Below are 27,850 nucleotides of genomic sequence, written 5' to 3'. Positions count from 1 at the left end.
TACATATCCTGTGTATAAGGAGGATGATGTCTGTGTGCTGGTACACGTCCTGTGTATATGGAGGATGATGTCTGTGTGTTGGTACACGTCCTGTGTATAAGGAGGATGATGTCTGTGTGCTGGTACATGTCCTGTGTATAAGGAGGATTATGTATGTGTGCTGGTACACGTCCTGTGTATATGGAGGATGATGTATGTGTGCTGGTACATATCCTGTGTATAAGGAGGATGATGTCTGTGTGCTGGTACATATCCTGTGTATAAGGAGGATTATGTATGTGTGCTGGTACATATCCTGTGTATATGGAGGATGATGTCTGTGTGTTGGTACATGTCCTGTGTATAAGGAGGATGATGTCTGTGTGCTGGTACACGTCCTGTGTATATGGAGGATGATGTCTGTGTGCTGGTACACGTCCTGTGTATAAGGAGGATGATGTATGTGTGCTGGTACATATCCTGTGTATAAGGAGGATGATGTCTGTGTGCTGGTACATATCCTGTGTATAAGGAGGATGATGTCTGTGTGCTGGTACACGTCCTGTGTATAAGGAGGATGATGTCTGTGTGCTGGTACACGTCCTGTGTATATGGAGGATGATGTCTGTGTGCTGGTACACGTCCTGTGTATATGGAGGATGATGTCTGTGTGCTGGTACACGTCCTGTGTATATGGAGGATGATGTCTGTGTGCTGGTACACGTCCTGTGTATAAGGAGGATGATGTATGTGTGCTGGTACACGTCCTGTGTATATGGAGGATGATGTCTGTGTGCTGGTACACGTCCTGTGTATATGGAGGATGATGTCTGTGTGCTGGTACATGTCCTGTGTATAAGGAGGATGATGTCTGTGTGCTGGTACACGTCCTGTGTATATGGAGGATGATGTCTGTGTGCTGGTACACGTCCTGTGTATATGGAGGATGATGTCTGTGTGCTGGTACACGTCCTGTGTATATGGAGGATGATGTCTGTGTGCTGGTACATGTCCTGTGTATATGGAGGATGATGTCTGTGTGCTGGTACACGTCCTGTGTATATGGAGGATGATGTATGTGTGCTGGTACACGTCCTGTGTATATGGAGGATGATGTCTGTGTGTTGGTACACGTCCTGTGTATATGGAGGATGATGTCTGTGTGTTGGTACACGTCCTGTGTATAAGGAGGATGATGTCTGTGTGCTGGTACATGTCCTGTGTATAAGGAGGATTATGTATGTGTGCTGGTACATATCCTGTGTATAAGGAGGATTATGTATGTGTGCTGGTACATATCCTGTGTATAAGGAGGATGATGTCTGTGTGCTGGTACACGTCCTGTGTATAAGGAGGATTATGTATGTGTGCTGGTACATATCCTGTGTATAAGGAGGATTATGTATGTGTGCTGGTACATATCCTGTGTATAAGGAGGATGATGTCTGTGTGTTGGTACACGTCCTGTGTATATGGAGGATGATGTCTGTGTGCTGGTACACGTCCTGTGTATATGGAGGATGATGTCTGTGTGTTGGTACACGTCCTGTGTATAAGGAGGATTATGTATGTGTGCTGGTACATGTCCTGTGTATAAGGAGGATTATGTATGTGTGCTGGTACATATCCTGTGTATAAGGAGGATGATGTCTGTGTGCTGGTACATATCCTGTGTATAAGGAGGATGATGTCTGTGTGCTGGTACACGTCCTGTGTATATGGAGGATGATGTCTGTGTGTTGGTACACGTCCTGTGTATAAGGAGGATTATGTATGTGTGCTGGTACATATCCTGTGTATAAGGAGGATTATGTATGTGTGCTGGTACATATCCTGTGTATAAGGAGGATGATGTCTGTGTGCTGGTACACGTCCTGTGTATATGGAGGATGATGTCTGTGTGTTGGTACACGTCCTGTGTATAAGGAGGATGATGTCTGTGTGCTGGTACACGTCCTGTGTATATGGAGGATGATGTCTGTGTGCTGGTACACGTCCTGTGTATATGGAGGATGATGTATGTGTGTTGGTACACGTCCTGTGTATATGGAGGATGATGTCTGTGTGCTGGTACATGTCCTGTGTATAAGGAGGATGATGTCTGTGTGCTGGTACATGTCCTGTGTATAAGGAGGATTATGTATGTGTGCTGGTACATATCCTGTGTATAAGGAGGATTATGTATGTGTGCTGGTACATATCCTGTGTATAAGGAGGATGATGTCTGTGTGTTGGTACACGTCCTGTGTATATGGAGGATGATGTCTGTGTGCTGGTACACGTCCTGTGTATAAGGAGGATGATGTCTGTGTGCTGGTACATATCCTGTGTATAAGGAGGATGATGTCTGTGTGTTGGTACACGTCCTGTGTATATGGAGGATGATGTCTGTGTGCTGGTACACGTCCTGTGTATATGGAGGATGATGTCTGTGTGTTGGTACACGTCCTGTGTATAAGGAGGATTATGTATGTGTGCTGGTACATGTCCTGTGTATAAGGAGGATTATGTATGTGTGCTGGTACATATCCTGTGTATAAGGAGGATGATGTCTGTGTGTTGGTACACGTCCTGTGTATATGGAGGATGATGTATGTGTGCTGGTACATATCCTGTGTATAAGGAGGATGATGTCTGTGTGCTGGTACATATCCTGTGTATAAGGAGGATGATGTCTGTGTGCTGGTACACGTCCTGTGTATATGGAGGATGATGTCTGTGTGTTGGTACACGTCCTGTGTATAAGGAGGATTATGTATGTGTGCTGGTACATATCCTGTGTATAAGGAGGATTATGTATGTGTGCTGGTACATATCCTGTGTATAAGGAGGATGATGTCTGTGTGCTGGTACATATCCTGTGTATAAGGAGGATGATGTCTGTGTGTTGGTACACGTCCTGTGTATATGGAGGATGATGTATGTGTGCTGGTACATATCCTGTGTATAAGGAGGATGATGTCTGTGTGCTGGTACATATCCTGTGTATAAGGAGGATGATGTCTGTGTGCTGGTACACGTCCTGTGTATATGGAGGATGATGTCTGTGTGTTGGTACACGTCCTGTGTATAAGGAGGATTATGTATGTGTGCTGGTACATATCCTGTGTATAAGGAGGATTATGTATGTGTGCTGGTACATATCCTGTGTATATGGAGGATGATGTCTGTGTGTTGGTACACGTCCTGTGTATAAGGAGGATGATGTCTGTGTGCTGGTACACGTCCTGTGTATAAGGAGGATTATGTATGTGTGTTGGTACACGTCCTGTGTATATGGAGGATGATGTCTGTGTGCTGGTACACGTCCTGTGTATATGGAGGATGATGTCTGTGTGTTGGTACACGTCCTGTGTATAAGGAGGATGATGTCTGTGTGCTGGTACATGTCCTGTGTATATGGAGGATGATGTCTGTGTGCTGGTACATGTCCTGTGTATATGGAGGATGATGTCTGTGTGTTGGTACACGTCCTGTGTATATGGAGGATGATGTCTGTGTGTTGGTACACGTCCTGTGTATATGGAGGATGATGTCTGTGTGTTGGTACACGTCCTGTGTATAAGGAGGATGATGTCTGTGTGCTGGTACATATCCTGTGTATAAGGAGGATGATGTCTGTGTGCTGGTACACGTCCTGTGTATATGGAGGATGATGTCTGTGTGCTGGTACACGTCCTGTGTATATGGAGGATGATGTCTGTGTGCTGGTACATGTCCTGTGTATAAGGAGGATGATGTCTGTGTGCTGGTACACGTCCTGTGTATATGGAGGATGATGTCTGTGTGCTGGTACATGTCCTGTGTATAAGGAGGATGATGTCTGTGTGCTGGTACACGTCCTGTGTATATGGAGGATGATGTCTGTGTGTTGGTACACGTCCTTGCCATCCTGTGTATAAGGAGGATGATGTCTGTGTGTTGGTACACGTCCTCGCCATCCTGTGTATAAGGAGGATGATGTCTGTGTGTTGGTACACGTCCTCGCCATCCTGTGTATAAGGAGGGTGGTGTGTGTGTTGGTACACGTCCTCTCCATCCTGTGTATAAGGAGGATTATGTCTGTGTGCTGCTACACGTCCTGTGTATATGGAGGATGATGTCTGTGTGCTGGTATACGTTCTCTCCATCCTGTGTATAAGGAGGATGATGTCTGTGTGTTGGTACACGTCCTCGCCATCCTGTGTATATGGAGGATGATGTCTGTGTGCTGGTATACGTTCTCTCCATCCTGTGTATAAGGAGGATGATGTCTGTGTGTTGGTACACGTCCTCTCCATCCTGTGTATAAGGAGGATTATGTCTGTGTGTTGGTACACGTCCTCTGTATCCTGTGTATAAGGAGGATGATGTCTGTGTGTTGGTATACGTCCTCTGTATCCTGTGTATAAGGAGGATGATGTCTGTGTGTTGGTACACGTCCTCTCCATCCTGTGTATAAGGAGGATGATGTCTGTGTGCGGTGTCTGGATGGATGGGGAGCAGGGTGTAATCTGCTTTGGGTGTACATCTTGGCCTCTGAATTCCCACCAGTGCTGTGACTGTAGGAGGAGAGAGCATGAGGCTGCTGGAGGGAGGAGGGAGAGATGCAGAGAGGGAGGGATAAAGGGGCGATGGAGAGAGGGGAGGGATAAGGGGGGAGGCAGCAGGGACGCTTTGGACTGGGTGACCCCCAGCTCTCTGCGGTTTGGGGACAAGGACTTATCACGTGCCAGCACCTTCTCCTCCCTGTGGTGAGATATTTATTTATGTTCTCCCCTTCCCTCCCTGTGTCCAGGCCCAGGGCTCCCTGCCTCACCCTGCTCCTCTCCTCCCTGCTGCAGCCTGCTACATTCCTCCTCTCCCCTGCCTGGTCCTCTCTCTGCTCCCCTCCAGCACACAGCACTCTGTCCTTGCTGGTGTCTGGCTGGGTCTGTTCCCCTGTGACTGTAGGGGTCCTCCCCGGCCCACCCTACACTCTGTCTCCTATAGATCCCTCTTCTGTCTGTCCTTAAAATGATAAAAACAAAAGGCTGTATATGTGTGTGATCCCTAATATCCCTGGGAACCAGCGGGGCCCTAACTAGTTTAGGCAGGACCCCTTCTATCTTCTGTTAGTGTTATTGTATGTCATTTATTTGTAACCCACTCCCCTTAATATACAGCGCTGCATTATGTGCTGGTGTTTTACAAGTAGGATAATTAACCCTGTCACTACCGTGTACTATGTGACTGCACAGAATCCTTAATTAACCTCTGCAATGCCGTACCTAACCCTGCAATGTTGCCTGTAGTGTGAATATGGCCCAGGATTACGAAGTACATACTGTGGGGGGTGACAGAGTTCTCGTTTATCCAGATTATCAGTACTTGGGGTACCAGAGCTCTGGCAACCTCTATGGGACATGAACAGCCAGGCTCCTTCTTAACCCCTTCACAACTGAGTGCTATGGAGGATGTGGCCTTCAGAATGTTCTGATTTAACACTTTCAGTGCTGGTGGAAAGGCGACTGAACAGCACCCTTGGGGCTAAACCTTGATATTTCCTCTCTTGCTCTCCAGGAAAAAACCTACAGTAGCTGCGTCTTATCCCTTTCTTGTTGCAGCTGTGTGGAAGAGAGAACCCTGTAAACATGGCATGGGCATACCATGTTAAGTCTACAGGCCATGAAGTGATGGATGATTTCTGGTATTTTCTTTTACTTAATTTTCTCTGTTTAAAGCACGGCGTCCAATGATCTACAACACTGTAGAAAAGGACATCACATGCCACCTATAGAGATGTTTCCTAAACTCTGTACTCTAAGCCTCCTTGCAATCCAGGTTTTAAGGTTATCCATGTTGATCACAGATGGTTAAATCAAAATAACCGAGGTATGCGTTACATCACCTGTGACCAAGCATGGTTATCCTTAATACTAGCGCTGCTTGAGGGATTTAAGAACCATGTTTGGAAAGCGCTGACCTTATTCAGAGTTTCCCAAACTCTGCCGTTGCAGCCCAGGTTTTAAGGATTTCCATGCTTTAGCACAGGTGACATAGGGGTCTATTCATGAAGCAGTGAAAAGTGTGGAGAAGTTGTCCATGATGACCAATCAGCATTGAAGTAACATTTTATAAATTGCATACTATACAATTGTATGTAGCAGCTGATTGGTTGCCATGGGCAACTTCTCTACAGGCTCACTTCTCCACTCTTTTCACTGCTTCGTAAATAGACCCCATAATTGACACCTCCTCTCAATTTAATTTAACCAACTGGAATCAAGCATGGATATCCTTAAAATCTGGACTGTAATGGCAGAGTTTGGGAAATTCTGACCTGTAGGATAGCCTTGTTGGAGCCAAGTAATTACGTTAATGAGTTGAAGAATGTAATCCCAAAGCTGCTAGTGAAATGTCAATAGGGATGGGTTCTGTGTGTCCAAGCTATGCCATGTGTTTACTTTCTAGTGTTTGTAACACATGTAGCGTCTGCATGTGCTTTGTGCTATATGTATGTATAGATTCAGACATATGTTGTCGTTCCTTTTATTCCAGGATGTGAAGTCAGGAAGGAAACAGGAGGCTGGGGAGAGAGGAACACATCCAGGCAGGAGAAGAGGAGTGTTGTGGAAGGAAACCAGGAAGGGAGTGACTGTAGACCCAAACAGAACTATCTGCAGGTTCTGTTTGACATCATTAGGACTCTAGTCCTTGGTTCCCCTTCCTGGGGCATAAGAAATGACTGGCAGATACACCCATGCTGTGGTGAGAGGGGTGCCCTCCTCTCTGGCACATGAAGGAGATGGGCAGGTGGACCTCGCAAGGGCACAGAGGGAGAGCGGTGTCTTCTGTGGCATCTTGAGGCAGAAGCTGGGTCTTCAGGTGATGGAGCTACCCCCAAACGAAGATCTACCCCGAGGACAACTAATTGGGGACATGGCAGTTGTGATAGCAGATACAGCCTTAATCACTCGCCCATATAATCCTGCAAGAAGAAAAGAGGTGAATTCATATTTCTGTCACACATGATTATGTATGCGTCCCATCCTTGTTTCATAATTCGCCATCTGTTCCCCGGTTCCTCCTCACCCTCTGCTTTTCTCCATCTTACTCAGACAGAAGGTTTGCAGAAGTTGTTTGAAGAGTTGAAATTCAGAGTATGTGAACTTGAGGATGAGAATGCCACACTGGATGCCAGTGATATTCTATACACAGGTAGGTGATTGTGTCGAGCTTCACCTGGGTCATCAGGCTAATGGGGAGGTGCATCAAGCCTTTGGCAGAGAGAAAGTGGAGAAGAAGCCCAAAGCAACTTCTGTCATTTATCAAGCAGTCTTTGAAATGGCAGAAGCTGATTATTTGGGCAACTTCTCATCTTTATCTCTCTCCATGATTTGGTACATCTCCCCGCAGCTGCTGGTTTTTAAGATGCTCTTCTCAATTATGGAAAGTTCAAAGTCTTGGGGACAAATTGTCTGGTGGCATGGGGGATAGAGATCCCAGTAAGTGCAGCATGAGAGAAGTCCTGTGGGTGTGAGTGAGGAGCAGTGATGAAGGTCCATTTGGGACATTGACTTAGAAATAAGAGTAGACCCATGCAGGTGCAATATTAATCCTATTGTGTGCATAACTGGTGGCCTGTATATAGAATAGCAGAGGAGATATGGGAGGAGTCTTGGGAGGTGATGAGGTTTAGCTGGTGATTAAATGACCAATTGCCATGGAGCCACGGAGTTCAGCAAAGCGCAACACAGGAGAGGGGGTTACAATAATCGGGAGATGGTCAATTGTCTGCCGGGCGGGATCCTGGCGGCCAACATACAGAGACCAGAATCATGACACCATCTGCAATATCGGCGGTCCGAGTCCCAACTGCCGGCTGGTTTCCCCACTTGGGTGATGGTCCACACCACTGTGAGCGGCTAACAAGGATGTACCGCCTGCTGCTGTGCAGGTGTCGTCACTCCACCCACCTGTACAACGCCGCCGCAGACTATTTCCAGGCACGCCAGAGACTTCACTCTCGAGACCACTCCTCAGGGCGGACACCACCTCACCGCGGACGACGGGGGTCTGGAAAGAGAGGAATATGTCGGTTGAGACATACGCCCGACCTCCGCCTAGAGCACGGGACACGTCAGGGGTAGCCGCGACCTTAACCGGCTGGGCGGAAGGTCATCACTGGCCAATAGGCCTCAGCTACCCAATTCTCACACACTCGCACTCTCGCACGTTGCGTGGTGAGCGGGGGGTCCTCGCGTCCGCGAGCAAACCCTCCGGACCGGTATACAGGGGGAATGACCGACAGACAGACACAGGGTGATACTCACTTCCAACTTGCGGGTCACCTTGATTGTCGCACCTCTCCACTCCTGTTGGGACAAGAAGAACAACCTCCCTACCTGCAGGCTACTCTACGGCTAACAACGATACAGCCAACTACGCCTGCCTAACAAACTAACTCAAACAACTGGAGGCTACTGGTTCTGCCCCAATCAAACGGAGACTGTACTAATTAACACGTGCACTACCCGGCAAGTCAGTGGAACACTTCCCCGGCCTAACAGTATACCCCGATCTACTAGTCCTACCTTCCGGATGTTGGACACCAGCCGGTGCCTTTGGCTCACAAGGGAGGGCGGGGGTCTGGAACAGACTGGCCCACTTCCGATGACCGGGGGATGGCGACGTGTGGGACGGGAACGTTACTCCACACTTCCAATCCCCTGGGTCATACACCGCGTGGGGCCGGTCGGCTTCAAACAACAACCACTGACCCCTCAAGAGCTGCTGCACAGCCCACTTCCAGTCGGAGGGGCGCAGGCAGGAGCCTGAAGGAGGGGCACAGGCCTGGGGCCTGGAGTGAGGGCACAGGCCTGGGGCCTGGAGTGAGGGCACGGGCCGGTGGCCTGGAGTGAGGGCACGGGCCGGTGGCCTGGAGTGAGGGCACGGGCCTGGGGCCTGGAGTGAGGGCACGGGCCTGGGGCCTGGAGTGAGGGCACGGGCCTGGGGCCTGGAGAGAGGGCACGGGCCTGGGGCCTGGAGAGAGGGCACAGGCCTGGGGCCTGGAGAGAGGGCACAGGCCTGGGGCCTGGAGAGAGGGCACAGGCCGGAGGCCTGCCTAACGTGCACACAGGCCGACAGGCCTAGGGAGGATTATATATAGGTAGAGGTGGCCCAGGGCCGCCTACCTGTCGCGGAGGGAGAGGCTGCAGCGGGGAGCTTCGTTAGCTCTTTTGCTCTCCACACGCTGCAGCACTCTCCGCCGGACATCCGCCGCTGGTCGCCGTCTTCCGTCTTCCTGGGTGCCTCCGCCAACGTCTTCTTCCGCACCGCCGACGTCTTCTTCCGCACCGCCGATGTCTTCTTCTCCGCCGACGTCTTCTTCCGCAGGAGCTCTTCTTCCTCTTCTGTTCCCGTCCGCCGTCCGACTGACTGGTCCCGCTCCGCAGCGCCTCTTATATGGCGCCGGGAGCGGGCGGAGCTATGACGCGGCGAGCCCCGATTGGCTCGCCGCGGCGAGCTCTGATTGGCGGCCAAGGCGCGAGCCCTGATTGGCTCGCGCTTGGCGCGCCGTTTGAAATGCGCCGCTGGGATTGGAGGGGCTTGAATCCTTTCGGATGCAAGCCCCTCCAGACTGGAAACCGCCCGCCGCTCCGCCGCTCCGTGGAGGGGAAAGTGGTAATCCCCTTCACACTTCCCCCCCCTTTGTCCTTTGTGGTCTCCACAAAGCAAGAATCCGACCATACAAAGTTCGGATCCGCGTAGCGAGGGCCCGGGACGCCCCTATTTGAGCGCAGAGAGCGTCTTGGCAGGGGAGAGGCCACTACTTCGGCTGGGGGTTGAGGTTCCGATGCCTCCTCCGGATGATTCTCCTCCACCGGCAACCACCATTCCTCGTCTGACAGAGGGGTCAGAGCGTCCCCGATAGGGGCCCCTAACCCGTCCTCCGCTGCCGGGGACTCAGCCCCGCTCGCCGGATCCGGGAACGGACAAGGTCGCAGTTTACTACGATGTAACGTGCGCAGGCGTCTCGTCCCATCGGTAGACTCCACTTGATACACTGGTCCACCCGGGTCCAAGCGACGGCGAACAAGGTATGGGGTTACTTCCCACCGTTCAGACAATTTCCCCCCTGGGCGAACCTCTCGCACCAACACTCGCTGGCCCACGGCCAACGATCCAGGCTCGTGGGACCTCACAGGTGGATGCTGGTGGTCGGCGATCAGCCTCCCAGCCAACTCGTGCGCCGCCTTCAGACGTAGGCGATGGTCCTCGACCCATTCGGCAAGGGCGAGGGGCGTTACCTCCTCAGTCCCGGACAGTTGTAAGTCGTGTGCCTCCCGTCCGGGTCGGCCGAACAACAAGAAAAAAGGGGAAAATCCCGTGGTGTGGTGAACTCTGTTGTTGTAAGTCCAGACCAGCTCCTGAACACGTTCGGGCCATCGCTGCTTCTCGGCACGCTCCAACACGCGGAGCATCTGCAGCAGAGTCCGGTTGAATCTCTCGCAGGCGCCATTCCCCTGCGGATGGTAAGGTGTCGTGCGGGACTTTTGAACGCCATAAAGCTGGCAGAGGCGCTCCATCAGCTGCCCCTGGAAACAGGCACCCTGATCCGAATGGATCCGCTCAGGACAACCGTACCGCCGAATGAAATGTTCGACGATCGCTCGTGTTGCTGACTCCGCGGTCTGGTTTCGGGTGGGAACCACTACCGTGAATTTAGTGAAGTGGTCAGTCATTACCAAGGCATACTGGTGCCCACTTACAGATTCCCCGATCAACACGTAGTCGATCATCAGCATCTCCAGTGGCCGACTGGTCCGGATCGTCTGGATGGGCACGTGCTGTTCCGGTGGTTTAACTACCGCACACCGCCTGCACTCACGACACACCTGGTCCACGACTGCTTGCAGCCGGGGGGCGAAATATTGGCGTCTCAACCAATGGTATGTTTTATAGGGTCCCAAATGGGCCCCTTGCTCGTGCGCCTCTTCCACCAGCGACCGCACCCGGGTTTCTGGCACGACCACCTGCTCCACAGTACGCATTTCCTGTTCCAAGTAGCAGCGTCTCCGCAGGGTACCAGTGCAGACCCGCAATTGGTCCCAACGACGTACCACCTTCCTACAGAACCCGGTCAGTCCATCCTGCTCTTGGCGGGATGGCACATGACCCCTCTGTACCCACTGTCGAACGAGGTCCAAATCCTCATCAGCCTGCTGTTCCTGTGCCCAGTCCATCTCCGTGTACCTAAGCAAGGCAGTCTGGGCGTTTTGTCGGTACAACTCTCCGGCCGTGGCCTGCCGCACACGAGTGAGATCCGGCATTTCTTCGCCGCAGTCCTCTTCTTCCCCACCAGGTTCGGGGGTTTCCACCGGAAAACGAGACAGGGCATCTGCGTTGGCATTACTCTTTCCCGGTCGATAGCGGATTTTGTAGGAGAACTTGGCCAACCTGGCCACCCATCGTTGCTCCAAGGCACCCAACTTGGCGGTCTCCAGGTACGCCAAGGGGTTGTTATCCGTGAAAATATCCACGTGAGTGGCGGTCAAGTACTCCGCAAACTTCTCGGTCACGGCCCACACCACTGCCAGTAGCTCCAACTTGAAGGAACTGTAGTTGTCTGGGTTCCTTTCGGTCTCTCGCAGGCTACGACTGCCGTAAGCAATCACCCGCTCCTGCCCATCCTGGACCTGAGCCAAGACCGCGCCCAACCCCTGTAGACTCCCATCCGTGTATAGGACGAAGGGCTTCTCAAAGTCTGCGTACCCCAACACCGGAGCTTCCGTGAGACTTCCTTTCAGTTGGTCAAAGGCCAGGTTCTGCGCTTCTCCCCAAGTCTCCAGGGCAGCTTTTTTAGTGGTCGCAATCCCCCGAAGCAAGGCATGTAGGGGTTCCGCGATCCGGGCGAAATCCTTGATGAAGCGCCGGTAGTACCCCACCAAACCCAGAAATGCCCGCAATTCCGTGACGGTGGTGGGCACCTTCCATTCCTGGACGGCCGCCACTTTGCTGGGGGTTGGGTACACCCCATCACGTGACACTACATGCCCGAGGTACTCCAAGCTGGATTTCAACAGGTGGCACTTCCGGGGCTTGAGCTTCAGGCCGTATGCTTCCAACCGCTGAAGAACCAGGTCGAGTCGAGCAAAGTGTTCCTCCAAGGTCGGGGCGAACACAATGATGTCGTCCAAGTAAATCAGCAAAGCTTCAAAGTTCAAGTCTCCCAAGCACCGTTCCATCATCCGCTGGAATGTGGCGGGCGCATTGTTTAACCCAAACGGCATGCGGCAAAATTCGAACAACCCCATGGGAGTGACGAATGCGGTCTTCTCCCTATCCTGGGGGGCCACCGGCACTTGCCAGTATCCACTGGCCAGGTCCAGGGTCGAAAAAAACTTCGCATTGCCCAGTGCAGCTAGGGACTCCTCGATCCTAGGGAGAGGGTAAGCGTCCCGGACGGTGCAACTGTTCAGCTTCCGGTAATCCACACAGAACCGGATAGTCCCGTCCTTCTTCCGGACTAAGACAATGGGTGCAGCCCAGGGACTTTTGCTCTCCTGGATCACGTGGTTGTCCAGCATCTGACGCAACATGCTCTTTACTTCCTGGTACAACCGGGGCGGTATCGGCCGATACCGCTCCCGAACCGGGGGGGCGTCTCCGGTGCGGATCTCATGCTGCAGGTCCTCCGTATACCCAAAATCTTCCTCATGCCGGGAGAACACCTTCTGACGGTTCCAGAGCATCTGGTCCAGCTTGGCTACGTCCCCGGCCGCGCACTCTTCCAGCGACACGTCCATCTGTGTACGGATCATGGTGCCGTTCCACTCGGGGCAGGGCCCCTCTTGCTCCTCCACTTGAACGGATAATGCCCATGCCTCGGAAGCCTCTGGCCGTAGGGAAAGTTTACGCATACCCTGAACGCTATCCTCGTGAATCGCCACCACCTGAGCGATAACTGTCCCAGCCGGGACTCGGCAAAGCTGGTCGGTAAGATTGCAAAAGCGGACGGAGACCTTTCCACCGGTCACCACCGACACGGTCCGTGCCACCATCACTCCAGACCCTACCCTCAGCACATCAGTGGGCTCGACCATCACCTCCATGCCATTTAGGCTCTGATGGGTCCGCACTTCCAGAGGGATCAGGACTTCCTGGCGAGGTGGCAACTCCAGGCGCTGGTGGTGACCGACCTTCAAAAGGCCCAGGTGCTCTTCGATTGCCCCTAGGGCCCTGGTTCCCCGTCGTCCCACTTGTTGGAGTGCCTGCTGGACGGGGTGCCGGACTCCCAGGTTCCTCCAATATTGTGGCCCATTTTCCTGGAACAAGAGCTGGTCGAGATGTCGGAGTACATTCATCCCGAGGATCACTGGGCCATGGCTCAGTCCCGGGCTGCTGACTACCAGCAGCCCCTTCCTACCCAGCTCTCGGCCACAAACTACCATCTCCATCCACACCACCCCCACCACGGGAATGGGTAGGTTATTAGCCGCCGTGAGGGTAATGAAGCTCTCGGACACCTCACTTTTAAGATGGGCGTAATGTTCAAGAAAACAGGCCTCGGAAATGGTGGATACTTGAGAGCCGGTATCCAACAAGCAGGACTGATCTTTCCCGCCGAGGCGGCTGACTACCACGGGACACTCTCCTACCAATTCAGCCTGTTCGTTAATGGCTGATCCCTCCTCACCGCTCCCCCCCCACGGGTGGTCCCGTTACCGCGAGGGAGGTCAGTTTAACTGCGCCTCCGGGATTGCTTCGGTACAGGTCCGCGCAATATGCCCATACCGATGGCATCGGTAACAACGAGGGCCCCGGCCCTCTCCCGGACGGCCGTCCGGTTCCGCGCCTCGTCCACGGGGCCGCCTGGTGTCCCGCTCACGGGACTCCGTGCCCCGCTGGTCACGCCGGTACACCTCCTCCCTCAGCTGGGAGACCTCTTCCCTCATTTCTTTGGTCACCCGAAGGAAGGCCTCTTTCAGGTCTTGCACGCAGGTCTCTAAGGGATTGGTCTCCCGGCTAGCCACGGGCGCGGAGATCGGCTGCACCCACTGGGGAAAAACGGCGTGTGGCCCGTAATTGGCATTGCGGTCCCTGGCTACGGCGTCGATCTCCACCTGATGGAAGGTCAGGGTGTCATCCTGGGATATCTTATCCAGCATCACCTGCCTCAGGGGCACGTTCCGGAGTCCCATGGCGAACTGATCCCGCAATATCTGGCTGGTGTTGGTGAGCGCCCCAAACCCATCGGGGTCTTTCCGACGCACTTCTCCCATCATCTCCTGGAGCGCGTTTGCATACTGGGGGATGGACTCATCCTCCCTCTGGAACCGGCCAAACAGACGCTGCCGGAGGGTCCCCGCCGAGGAGGTGTCGCCATAAATATCCCCCAGGATATTATAGATCTCTTCCAGCTCCTCGCGTTCCTCGTCGGGCCGCAAGAGAATCGTCCGACGAGCCTCGCCTTCCAGAGAATTCAGGGCGAGGGGCACCTGCAGGTCGTCGGGCACCCGATAGATGAGGAATGTCGCCTCTAGTCGGGCCTTCCAGTCCTCTAAGGTCATATTGCGACCGTCGTAACGGGGTAGGTGGGCGAGGGCTGGTCCGACGTTGAGTCGACGCGATGACCTTCGTCGCTCGTCGTCCGTTCCCCTCGGTACCACATCAGTGGAGCTGGCAGTCGAGCCTCTCCGAGTGGGTGGTTTCGGCGCATCTGTCCACGGCTTCTCGGCCGTGGGTAGTGACCGATCTTCGTCCATCCTGCCGACTACGCCAAATGTGAGCGGCTAACAAGGATGTACCGCCTGCTGCTGTGCAGGTGTCGTCACTCCACCCACCTGTACAACGCCGCCGCAGACTATTTCCAGGCACGCCAGAGACTTCACTCTCGAGACCACTCCTCAGGGCGGACACCACCTCACCGCGGACGACGGGGGTCTGGAAAGAGAGGAATATGTCGGTTGAGACGTACGCCCGACCTCCGCCTAGAGCACGGGACACGTCAGGGGTAGCCGCGACCTTAACCGGCTGGGCGGAAGGTCATCACTGGCCAATAGGCCTCAGCTACCCAATTCTCACACACTCGCACTCTCGCACGTTGCGTGGTGAGCGGGGGGTCCTCGCGTCCGCGAGCAAACCCTCCGGACCGGTATACAGGGGGAATGACCGACAGACAGACACAGGGTGATACTCACTTCCAACTTGCGGGTCACCTTGATTGTCGCACCTCTCCACTCCTGTTGGGACAAGAAGAACAACCTCCCTACCTGCAGGCTACTCTACGGCTAACAACGATACAGCCAACTACGCCTGCCTAACAAACTAACTCAAACAACTGGAGGCTACTGGTTCTGCCCCAATCAAACGGAGACTGTACTAATTAACACGTGCACTACCCGGCAAGTCAGTGGAACACTTCCCCGGCCTAACAGTATACCCCGATCTACTAGTCCTACCTTCTGGATGTTGGACACCAGCCGGTGCCTTTGGCTCACAAGGGAGGGCGGGGGTCTGGAACAGACTGGCCCACTTCCGATGACCGGGGGATGGCGACGTGTGGGACGGGAACGTTACTCCACACTTCCAATCCCCTGGGTCATACACCGCGTGGGGCCGGTCGGCTTCAAACAACAACCACTGACCCCTCAAGAGCTGCTGCACAGCCCACTTCCAGCCGGAGGGGCGCAGGCAGGAGCCTGAAGGAGGGGCGCAGGCCTGGGGCCTGGAGTGAGGGCACAGGCCTGGGGCCTGGAGTGAGGGCACAGGCCTGGGGCCTGGAGTGAGGGCACAGGCCTGGGGCCTGGAGTGAGGGCACAGGCCTGGGGCCTGGAGTGAGGGCACAGGCCTGGGGCCTGGAGTGAGGGCACAGGCCTGGGGCCTGGAGTGAGGGCACAGGCCTGGGGCCTGGAGTGAGGGCACAGGCCTGGGGCCTGGAGTGAGGGCACAGGCCTGGGGCCTGGAGAGAGGGCACAGGCCTGGGGCCTGGAGAGAGGGCACAGGCCGGTGGCCTGGAGAGGGCACAGGCCGGTGGCCTGGAGAGAGGGCACAGGCCGGTGGCCTGGAGAGAGGGCACAGGCCGGTGGCCTGGAGAGAGGGCACAGGCCGGTGGCCTGGAGAGAGGGCACAGGCCTGGGGCCTGGAGAGAGGGCACAGGCCTGGGGCCTGGAGAGAGGGCACAGGCCGGAGGCCTGCCTAACGTGCACACAGGCCGACAGGGCCTGACTCTGCCCGCAGGCCTAGTGCCTGTCCCTGGTGCTCTAGGGAGGATTATATATAGGTAGAGGTGGCCCAGGGCCGCCTACCTGTCGCGGAGGGAGAGGCTGCAGCGGGGAGCTTCGTTAGCTCTTTTGCTCTCCACACGCTGCAGCACTCTCCGCCGGACATCCGCCGCTGGTCGCCGTCTTCCGTCTTCCTGGGTGCCTCCGCCGACGTCTTCTTCCGCACCGCCGACGTCTTCTTCCGCACCGCCGATGTCTTCTTCTCCGCCGACGTCTTCTTCCGCAGGAGCTCTTCTTCCTCTTCTGTTCCCGTCCGCCGTCCGACTGACTGGTCCCGCTCCGCAGCGCCTCTTATATGGCGCCGGGAGCGGGCGGAGCTATGACGCGGCGAGCCCCGATTGGCTCGCCGCGGCGAGCTCTGATTGGCGGCCAAGGCGCGAGCCCTGATTGGCTCGCGCTTGGCGCGCCGTTTGAAATGCGCCGCTGGGATTGGAGGGGCTTGAATCCTTTCGGATGCAAGCCCCTCCAGACTGGAAACCGCCCGCCGCTCTGCCGCCCGTCGCTCCGTGGAGGGGAAAGTGGTAATCCCCTTCACACCACCACCCGAGGGGGAATAGAATCTAAGGCCACCACCGGGCCCGAAGTGTGGCAAGCACAGCAAGCCTATGAGAGGATACGTCGTGCTCGCCGCCGGGATCACTGCTCTCAGGATCCCGGCGTCTGTCTCCTGACTGCTGGCATCTCGACCTCCGGGATCTCATACTGATCCCAAATAATTTATCCGTGGTATGAAAACAGGCGCAAGTACAGTTCATCCAGGATGTTCCGGTGGTATCCGGGTGGTTAGGAATTCTTCCATCCCTATCAAAACTGTTACACCATGTTTGTGATAAAAGCAGTGCGGGGAAAACGGAGCCATTTTTAGCAGCAATTAGGCACGGTAATCCAAATTATGGGAAACCAACAATTCTCAAGCATTCTGGATAACCTGTATATAAATTGTCCTGTGTGAGAGGAATCGGCATGCAGAGCATATTTCCTGCTACATACCAAGGTACTGGTGAAAGCCTGAATCTGGGTGGTTACTGGTGACGTGCTGCTGGATGTCACTGAAGATGTTGGCTGCGGAGCTCTTATGCAGAAATGTCCTGCACGCACTCCGCCACCAGTGATTACACTGCCCTCTAGGAGGAAAGTTGGGAGTGATCCATAAGCGGTGATCTGCAGAGGATGGAATGTTTCTTGCAGTACGGTGATTATCGCAGGGGAATAGACTGCTCGAAGCGTTTTCTTACACCGTGCTAGCTTTCCCGGTAGTAAAGTGGCCACTTAGCTTTTTACTTTGCTGGGAGGGGTTTGATTTGGATCCCGTGTACAGACACCTGAACAATTGCCCCAAAAAGGCATCCCAAATCTCCACGGTATGTGACATTAAGGAATATACTTTTTGGGGACCTGTTTAAGTAAATAAATGGGCCCCTGTCGCCAAAACCCAGAGGACTCAAATCAGCAAAGACTAGATCTATAGATGGGGGAGAGGGGGTTGGAAGGACTGTGGCCCAAATGTATTAAGCCTTAAAAAGTGATAAAGTGGAGACTGACAGTGATAACGCACCAGCCAATCGGCTCCTAACTGCCATGTTACAGGATGTTTGAAAAAGGACAGGAGCTGGTTCTTGATCCGTCTCCACTCTCACATTTTAAGGCTTAATACATTTAGGCCTGACGGTCTAATTCAGAGATGTACATAAACCTGATGGCTTAGGCTACGGCCACCCATAGCGGCCAAGCGTTCCCGCTGATTGGGACCCGCAGAACAGGATCCGGCCAGTGACACACGGGATTTCACAGCCACACACTGTGAACATATACGTTGAAATGTATGTGTTCACCTTGAAATCCCGTTGTCCTGTCATCTGGCTCAACCGCAGCATGCTGTGGTTGGATCTGGCGGTGGCGGGACTGCCACACGTGTGGGTGCCTATGTGCAGTCTCCTTGCGGCCAAGCGGGTCCCGCTGACTGGGACCCGCTTGGCCGCTATGTGTGGCTCTAGCCTAATTCACATCTCCGATGTTAGGTGATCTGCGCATGTGCGGACCTGTTTCTGAGATGGACGCAGCCCCCCCCCTACAATGTAGCATGATTGACATAAATGGACACCTGGGATCAGAGGACAGACATTAGGAGCGCGGTGAGATGCTCTCAGGCAGAGCAGAAGGGCAGGGAAAGCCATAATGCCCGCTGTGAGGGGCTGGGGCCTGCACACCCCTCCCCCTTTTTTCTGCAGCAGAAGTGCCAGCGGCGTTATACACCAGTGATCCATCCGTGGGTCCTCACTCTGGCTTTGGTTGTATGTGAGGGCCTGATAATCCAGAGCTGGCCAATCACCGCTACGCCAATTGTCATGGTGATATAGGGCCGTGATGGAACATCACTAATCAGGAAATAAGAATGTCTTTTTGGCTACTGGATATATTCAGGTTACTTGTGTAATGTAATGGAAATGCTGTAGAATGAGAATGCACCTTACTGTAAATAATATTGGAAGACAAAGTTCTATCATCGCTTTACAGTAAAGGGTATAGGCTCCATTATATTACCCAAGTTTACTTACAGTATATGCTCTGTTTCTACCTCAGTCTTTGTTAGGGGGTGGGGGGGTATGGGCCCTGCTGATATACTGTATATAGTAGTGAAGCTTTACTATATACAGTAGGTAAAACAGCGGCTTCTGGGCCTTATTCAGGATTGTTAGCCAACCAAAAAAGCACACTAATGGACAAAACCATGCTGCACTGCAGGTGGGGAAGATGTAATGTGCAGAGAGTTAAGGGGGGTACTCGGAGTGATCGCTGCTTAAAATCTAAGCAATCTGACAAGATTGCTTAGATTTTAAGCAGTGATCTCTCCGTGTGTACCCCCATAGCGATGCGCAGCCCCGCGGGCATTGCTATCGCTGGTGCTAGATTGAGCCTGCATGCAGGCCAATCTAGCAGGTCGCTCATTTCACCCGCTGGCTGAAATGAGCGCCATCTCCCCCCCGCATGCTCGGCACACAGCTCTCCCCAAATCGGGCCATGAATACGGCCCTTTAGGCTATGTACATGCGACATTGTATACAGTTTCCCGACCCACGATATTGGGCATACACACTATACAATGAAACAATAAGATGATATCTTAAGTGACTGGAGTTGTTTTTAAGGGAGCACAAGGAGGAGGAGGGGGGTCCAGGCTGACGTCAATGCCCTAAAATCGTATGGTTGTTATGTACACACTACAAGCAAGCATATACAGAGCTCCAGCTGGGGCGAGGAGTCACCTTTTTAGTAAATAGCTTTTACTGGGTGGCTCTGCAGCTTTAATGCCATGTAGATCCCTAATCCAGTTTTTCCGACCTTGTCCCCTGTGCAGCAGGTGTTGCTAACCATAGCTGTAATGTCTGAGAGACTCTTGATGACCATATTGTCATGCGTTACAGGTACAGAGATATTTGTGGGTCTGTCCAAATGGACCAATCTCCGCGGAGCAGAGATGGTGGCAAAAACGTATCAGGTATTTACCCATATTCTGTTCCACAGATAAAACGTATTCTGCAACTGACCCAATTCTCTCTACTGCAGCCAGATATCCCTGTGCTCACTGTGGTCTGCTGTGTAGCTATCATTGTCATGTCTCCATCTTGTTTGTTTGCCATCCCCACTGGTGAGCAACTATTGGCTGGGAGCCTGGTAATACCTATATCCTGTAATCTCCACAAAATGGCTGTCTCAGGTGTTCAGTGCTTCAGCTACACAACTCTTACACAGTATATACGTTTCCCTTCTAGGATTATGCCGTATCCACTGTTCCTGTTGCTGGAGACTTGCATCTAAAAAGCTTCTGCAGTATGGGCGGCCCGGACACCCTCGTTATCGGAAGCAGCAGCACAGCTAAAAAAGCCTTGAAGGTGAGGCAACCGGTATAGGAGGAGTTTTCTTATTAATATAAATGAAGTGTGCATTAATATATAAAAACGAATGTACAATCTGGTCTGTGCGCTCTAGTTCATATTATGCAGTGAGAACAAATATCTGATGGTTACATAATGCTCTTTGATTGGAAATTTACCCGCACTCTGACAGAAGTCGGCCATCTTGGTGAGACACGCGTATCTGTAAGGTCTGTGTAGCCAGGAGGGCGGGATAGAGGGGTCTGGGACTCCAGGTCGACAACAAAAAGGTCGACACACCTTAGGTCGATGCCAATTGGTCGACACACCTTAGGTCGACATGGACAAAAGTCGACATGAGTTTTTTTTTGGTGTCGTTTTCTTTGTAGAGTGACCGGGAACCCCAATTAGTGCACCGCGTCCCCTCGCATTGCTCGCTTCGCTCGCCATGCTTCGGGCATGGTGCCTTCGCTCCGCTGGGCACAGATTACCGTTCCAATCGTAGTCCACATGGATCGTTAAGTATGAAAAATTTCCAAAAAAGAAAAAAATTGTGAAAAACTCATGTCGACCTTTTGTCCATGTCGACCAAAGGTGTGTCGACCTTTTTGTTGTCGATTTGGATACCGGATAGAGGGAACGTTCTCATTTACTGGATATTTTAGTTCATCTTTTTGGGGCCAATTTATTAATATCTGAATTTGTCCTGATACGTTTAATATCCTTCTATTGCAGCAATAAGAAATGTAATATAAGAACATTCTCTTGCCGGGACGCATGTTCTGATACTGCTGTAAGAAGCAAAGTAATGTCTTCCTATGTTGCTTTTACCTCCTGGCTCTGTGTGGCCATACATGTGCAATGCTACATATTTGCAATGTGCATCTGTAAAAGGGTCAGCCTGCTGGAATACCGGAAGATCCTTCTAACAGGCTTCCCCAGCTGTTGGCTACCGCAGGCTAAGCTATTTAGAGCTAGCTAATTAGCCAAACTGTCTCCATAGAGAGCCATTTCTTGCAAAGCTGTAGATATCCCCTACATATCTGAGCTCTCATGCATTCCTCATTTCTTACACAGAGGTGACTCCTAACTCTGTCCTTAAATATACAGATACAGACATTTCCCCATGTTCTCAGAAAAGAATTAGGGGTCTGTTTACTAAGCCTTGGATGGAGATAAAGTCCCAACCAACTAGTTCCTGTTATATTTCAAACACAGGGGCAGATGTATTAACCTGGAGAAGGCATAAGGAAGTGATAAACCAGTGATATGTTCAAGGTGATAAAGGCACCAGCCAATCAGATCCTAACTGTTCATTTACATATTGAAGCTGATTGTCTGGTACCTTTATCACCTTGCGCATATCACTGGTTTATCACTTCCTTATGCCTTCTACAGGTTAATACATCTGCCCCACAGCCTGTAACATTGCAGTAAGGTGCTGATTGGCTGGTTTTTTATCTCCATCCAAGGCTTAGTAAATAGACCCTTAAGTTTGATAAATGGGACACTTAGGGTGAGATTCAAATGATGTATCACGCCCAATTTCCTTTCTAAATTGATCTCCGTTATCGTGCATATTGCGCCCATAGTAATCGGGTTTAGCTGTGTAAAGGGTTGGGTGCCTCGCTACTCCCGGAGTAGCGAGCTGAAATAATGATACGACGTCCCTGAGGGCAGAAACAGAACGGGTGTGGAAAGGGGTGAAAAGAATTGAATCCCGCCCTTAGTATAAAGAGACTCTGGATTACCCTACGCTCTTGTGGCAAATTGGGGAGCCAGGAGAAATGATCAGAATCTCCGCTAACTGTAGGATTGACTCTCACTATAGGATTGACTATAACAAATCTTTCAGCATGAGTCATGTGACACACATGGGCGGGGCTTGTATTTTAAGTACTTAAAAGTGATGTTTAGAATATCTATATAAAATGGGGGCTCAGAGCCCTAATCAGGAAGTACTTGGCTCAGATTACCCATAAAATGTGGTTTTAAGTACAGAGTTTGTAATAAAAAATAAAAAGTTAAAATAAAATACAAGGTCCCTTACTTGGGGGGGTTCTGATGGCTCTGTGGCTTCTGCTGGAAACGGAGATATCTTCTGCAGTCCCTCCATGGTACATATGGGGGAGACTTAATATTTGCAGAGATCCCCCGAAAAAAAAACAATATTCTGCAAATATTTTATAAATAGGCCCCTTGGTCATCTTGGATGTGTAATTACTCCTGGATAACTATAGAATAATGTATAACAGCTACATTACAAAATACTCTAGAGGTGCACAACCTATGGGCTGGGTTTGTGATTAACATGATTATCAGATCTACACACTCCCAAGGGCGTAGCTACTATAGGTGCAGGGAGTGTGGCTCTATGGGGCCCAGAGCTGAGAGGTGCCATATTCCCTGTCACAGTTACATGTGTTATATACAGGGTGTAGCTACCATAGGTGCAGGGAGTGCAGCTGCTATGGGGCCCAGAGCTGAGAGGGGCCACCTTCCTTGTCACAGTTACATGTGTTATATACAAGGGTGTAGCTACCATAGGTGCAGGGAGTGCGGCTGCTATGGGGCACAGAGCTGAGAGGGGCCACCTTCCTTGTCACAGTTACATGTGTTATATACAGGGTGTAGCTACCATAGGTGCAGGGAGTGCGGCTGCTATGGGGCCTAGAGCTGAGAGGGGCCACCTTCCCTGTCACGGTTACATGTGTTATATACAGGGTGTAGCTACCATAGGTGCAGGGAGTGTGGCTGGTATGTGCCAGAGCTGAGAGGGGCCACCTTCCCTGTCAGTTACATGTGTTACATACAGGGCGTAGCTACCATAGGTGCAGGGAGTGTGGCTGCTATGGAGCCCAGAGCTGAGAGGGGCCACCTTCCCTGTCACAGTTACATGTGTTATGTGCAGGGCGTAGCTACCATAGGTGCAGGGAGTGCAGCTGCTATAGGGCCCAGAGCTGAGAGGGGCCACCTTCCCTGTCACAATTACATGTGTTATACATACTTCCCAACTGTCCCGATTTTCGCGGGACAGTCCCGTTTTTTGGGGTCTGTCCCGCTGTCCCACCCGCGGGCCGTAGTGTCCCGCGGTGGGGGGGAGCAGTTGGGAGGCTCAGTCCTCGCTGCCCTGCTTAGCAGAGCAGCGGTGAATAGACGCTGTGCGCATGCGCACAGCGTCTATTCATTGTAGACCGAGGGAGAGGGGGCATGCCAGCGGCTCACGGAGCGCTGGGCATGCCCTCTCAGTGACGAAATTGGGGGGCGTGGCTCGCGATCGCGGGTCTTCCCGCGAAGCTACGCCCCCTTTTCATAGGCCACGCCCCCTTTTCGGGAGCGCGCGGTGCAGGGAGTGCGGCTGCTATGGGGCCCAGAGCTGAGAGGGGCCACCTTCCCTGTCACAGTTACATGTGTTATATACAGGGTGTAGCTACCATAGGTGCAGGGAGTGCGGCTACTATGGGGCCCAGAGCTGAGTGGGGCCACCTTCCCTGTCACAGTTACATGTGTTCTACGACTACTCTATTGGGAAGTGACTGTTTGGGGTCTCATAATGATGGCAAGTTGGAAGCTTGGGTTCCTGCTGCAGAAAGATTATGCGGCACCATCCGTATTAGTAGTAAACATTGCAATCAGAGTAAGCTCATGGTTTCCATGTTGAAACAAAATTCTCTTTACTATTGCTTGCCATCTCCTGCAGGTGATGGAGCAGCTGACGGATCACCACTACGAGACACTAACTGTGCCAGATGACCCAGCTGCTAACTGCATCTACGCTCGCGTGGGCCCCAAAACCAATGTCTTGGTTCACCGCAGTGCGGAGGAATATCCCAACAGCGTGCAGGTAAGTAGCATTCGCTGCACACTGGTGTATATAAATACACTGCTCCACTTCTGCACCTGGTGGTAGTGGGGCAGCTCCCAAACTGCTGTGTGCACCCCTGATATTGTCAGTGTATAGCTAATCCTTATATGTATCATTATATAGAACACATTAAAAATGTCTGGTTGCTAACTACCAGTATACAGGATTATTATCAGTGACGTGATACTTGGCGTCGGCGTTCTGTACGCCTTGCATATGTTTGGACGTAATACATCTGCTTTGTATCTCTTGCATCCAGGTCTTTCAGAAGCTGACTGATTACACACTGGTCCCATCATCCTGCACGGAGGTGTCTAAGATTGGAGGCTGCCTGACCGCTTGCTCCATACTGATAAACCGAAAGCTGGAGATCTGAGATCTGGTTCTCCCTGCGACCGATTGTGCCAGACTGTGCACACTGTCACTGGGCTGTGTGTATAGGGGCAGACCTCACACATCTTTATATGGCAGGTGCTTAATTCTATGGGTTACCTCTATCATCATCATATTACACCGATGCACACTCCTGTAGCACATAGTGTGTGTCTATTACATATCTCCAGGACCTATATGAATGTCTAAGGCTGTCTGTAGATATCGGTAGCTTTCTGGATTATGGTATTTTTTTATTTCTTTGCATAAGTGAGGAGAATGTTGGCCTGTCTGGCTGAGAGGACTATATATGGTTATCGAGCGCTGTTGAGCCTTCATTTTATGTAGTGTTATAGTTGAGTAACATTCTAGCATAGGTAACACAATGTCGTCTGACCATTGTTCTTGTACAGTTCCGGGATGCATAATGAACTTTTATTGAGAGTGAAATCTCTCCTGTTAGCGGATGTGACGCGACTCGCGTCATCTATGAAATGGCCACTAGATGGTGCACAAGTGTCTGACTAGAGATGCAATATTGTTCAATTGTCTGGGTTTTCAACCACTTTGGATTCATTTAGCCATTTCTGCCTTGCCATGGCACAGACTATCTTGCTAATATGTAGTATATTTTAAGGGGAACAGATAATGCTTGATTGCAAATTCTTCTGGTGCTAATTAGAGCCCATTGTTTGTCTGTCTTCTGTCCACCTCATCTCTTGACCTCTGTAAAGTGCCCTTCTGTGTGTAGGTGAAAGGGATGAAGATCTTTTCCATATTGAGCAAATCTATCAGAGAATCCAGTACATCTCTTCGGTAAGAAGTTACGACTTCTGAGGCATGAGGTAACTCTGCATCATGCCTCGGTGTTGTCACAGCTTGGTGGTAAAATGATAGGCTGAATATTGGTTAAGGCAAATAGCTGCCTCCTTTTGTGTATCAGTGACCGGTACTGTAGATGGTAAATTCCTTCCCTTGGTCCACAGAACCTTTTTCTTTTTCTCTACCTCAATCCCTTTCTCTACCTCTTCCACTTTCATACACAGCTCTGTTCCACCCGTCTTCCTTCCCTAGGTTCCCTGAAAAAAGATCTTTTGTAGTAAGGTGATATCTTGCTGTGACGAGAGTAATCCATGACGGCTATTATGAAGACTGTCAGTGTAGAGTTTGTCTCTCCTCACTTTGTCCAGACTTGTCGCCAGTTTTGAATGTGGAAACCACAATGGCCGGTGACGTTCCTTGGCTGCGATCTCCTAGCAGCCAGAATGTTCCCATTGCCTGCTGGTGATATTCTGTTTTAATAGGGGAGTAGATTTTCTGCCCTCTGTTATTAAGTGATCTCCAGTTAGATTTGACCAGATAAGACGTGAAAGGCTTTTATGTCCCTCCTAAATCACTGTTTGACAAAAGCATTAGGACATCTGCCACCCCCTCAGCCGCCTCATCTACTATATGCTGGAAACTGTTTCCCATTTTTTTTTTTTTTTTTAACCCTCTAAATTTATAAATAAACTGCTTCAAGAGAGTCTGATTGCATTTATTGTGTTCAATTTACTTTACAAAAGGGTACATAATGTATATAAAAGGGTATGAAATGGGTAAGGGGTGGTTCATGGTTAGAATAGAACTGTTTTTTTGGTATACAATTTCCAGAAGGTACAAATAGGCAACAGGGGCGGACAAACTACGGCCCATGGTTCCAAACGCAGGCGGCACTGGAATTCTGCAGCTCTGTCCCACTGGGTGTGGTTCCGGCGGTGGCAGTATGTGTTTTGTGGCCGGTCCAGCCCTCGGCTGCTCCACCTCCAGTTCGGCTGCAGGCGTAACATGTGGCGTGTGGGAGAGGACTGGGCTTTCAATGGTGAAAGGCAAGGATATGAGGGGGCCTGTAGGCTGGCAATAATAGGATTTTAATTACCTATCGGTAAATCTTGTAGTCCGTAGAGGATGCTGGGGTCCACATTAGTACCATGGGGTATAGACGTGTCCACTAGGAGCCACTTGCACTTTAAGAGTTTGAGTGTGTGGGCTGGCTCCTCCCTCTATGCCCCTCCTACCAGACTCAGTCTAGAGACTGTGCCCGAGGAGACGGACAACTTTGAGAGAAGGATTTTACACAGATAGTGGTGAGATTCACACCAGCTCACACTCAAGGCAAACCAAGCTAACTAGCTTGAAACATCAGCTGAACAAGATTACGAAGTAACAAAGCAGTACTGAACTAAGTAATCACTGCAGGATCACGAAGTGCTGGGCGGGCGCTCCTCATCCTCTACGGACTACGAGAAAAGGATTTACCGGTAGGTAATTAAAATCCTATTTTCTCTTCCGTCTTAGAGGATGCTGGGGTCCACATTAGTACCATGGGGATGTACCAAAGCTCCCAGAACGGGAGGGAGACCGCGGAGGCTCCTGCAGAACTGACTGACTAAACTTCAGGTCTTCAGAGGCCGAAGTATTGAACTTGTAGAATTTTGCAAATGTGTTCGACCCAGACCAAGTAGCTGCTCGGCAAACCTGTAAAGCCGAGACACCCCGGGCAGCCGCCCAGGAAGAACCCACCTTACGAGAAGAGTGGGCCTTAACAGATGTAGGACACGGCAATCCTGCCGTAGAATACGCATGCTGGATAATGAACCTGATCCAGCGAGAGATTGTCTGCTTAGAAGCAGGACACCCAATTTTCTTGGGATCAAACAGGACAAACAGAGTCTGATCTTCTGTGACGAGCTGTCCTCTTCAGAGATTTTCAGAGCCCTTAGCACATCCAAGGACTTTGATCAAATTGAGGAGTCAGTAGCAACTTGCACCACAATAGGTTGGTTGATATATGCCGACACAACCTTCGGAAGGAACTGCTGTCGTGTCCGGAGCTCAGCTCTATTTTCATGGAAGATCAAATAGGGGCTCTTACAAAACAAAGCCCCCAGCTCCGACACACGTGTAGCAGAAGCAAAGGCCAACAAAGTGACAGCCTTCCATGTGAGAAACTTGACATCAACCTCCTGTAGAGGCTCGAACCAATCCGATTGGAGAAACTGCAGCACCTCGTTAAAATCCCATGGTGCTGTAGGTGGCACAAAGGGAGGCTGGATGTGCAAGACCCCTTTCAAAAAGGTCTGAACCTCTGGGAGGGAAGCCAACTGTTTCTGGAAGAAAATAGATAGGGCCGAAATCTGGACCTTTACGGATCCCAACCTCTGGCCCATATCCACACCTGCTTGCAGGAAGAGGAGAAACCATCCCAGTTGAAACTCCACCGTAGGAAACTTCTTGGACTCACACCAAGATACGTATTTCTCTTACGTCCTAGAGGATGCTGGGGACTCCGTAAGGACCATGGGGTATAGACGTGCTCCGCAGGAGACATGGGCACTCTAAGACTTTAGATGGGTGTGAACTGGCTCCTCCCTCTATGCCCCTCCTCCAGATCTCAGTTAGATCCTGTGCCCAGAGGAGACTGGATGCACTACAGGGGAGCTCTACTGAGTTTCTCTGAAAAGACTTTTGTTAGG

At 51.6% G+C, this 27,850-nt stretch overlaps 1 protein-coding gene across 5 annotated transcripts in view; it reads left to right on the top strand.

Annotated features, from left to right (window-relative positions):
* Positions 1-25,860, top strand: part of DDAH2 (DDAH family member 2, ADMA-independent) — a 33,697-nt gene extending 7,837 nt beyond the window's left edge. For 3 of the 5 annotated variants that reach the window (XM_063938059.1, XM_063938058.1, XM_063938060.1), the window contains exons 2-7: positions 6,499-6,945; positions 7,059-7,158; positions 19,649-19,722; positions 19,997-20,116; positions 23,799-23,942; positions 24,223-25,860. In XM_063938059.1, coding sequence (XP_063794129.1) covers positions 6,682-6,945; positions 7,059-7,158; positions 19,649-19,722; positions 19,997-20,116; positions 23,799-23,942; positions 24,223-24,339 — 819 coding nt within the window. In that variant the 5' untranslated portion in view covers positions 6,499-6,681 and the 3' untranslated portion in view covers positions 24,340-25,860. Of the gene's footprint in view, positions 1-4,606; positions 4,713-5,520; positions 5,648-6,498; positions 6,946-7,058; positions 7,159-19,648; positions 19,723-19,996; positions 20,117-23,798; positions 23,943-24,222 lie in introns of those variants that run through there. The other 2 variants (XM_063938057.1, XM_063938056.1) reach the window with 2 other exon arrangements.
* The last annotated feature ends 1,990 nt before the right edge of the window (positions 25,861-27,850 follow it).

Source organism: Pseudophryne corroboree, chromosome 8, assembly GCF_028390025.1.
Source record: "Pseudophryne corroboree isolate aPseCor3 chromosome 8, aPseCor3.hap2, whole genome shotgun sequence".
In the NCBI taxonomy this organism is placed as follows: Eukaryota; Metazoa; Chordata; class Amphibia; order Anura; family Myobatrachidae; genus Pseudophryne; species Pseudophryne corroboree.
The sequence above is the reverse complement of the archived record's forward strand: the minus strand, read 5'-3'. Positions and strand labels throughout refer to the sequence as shown.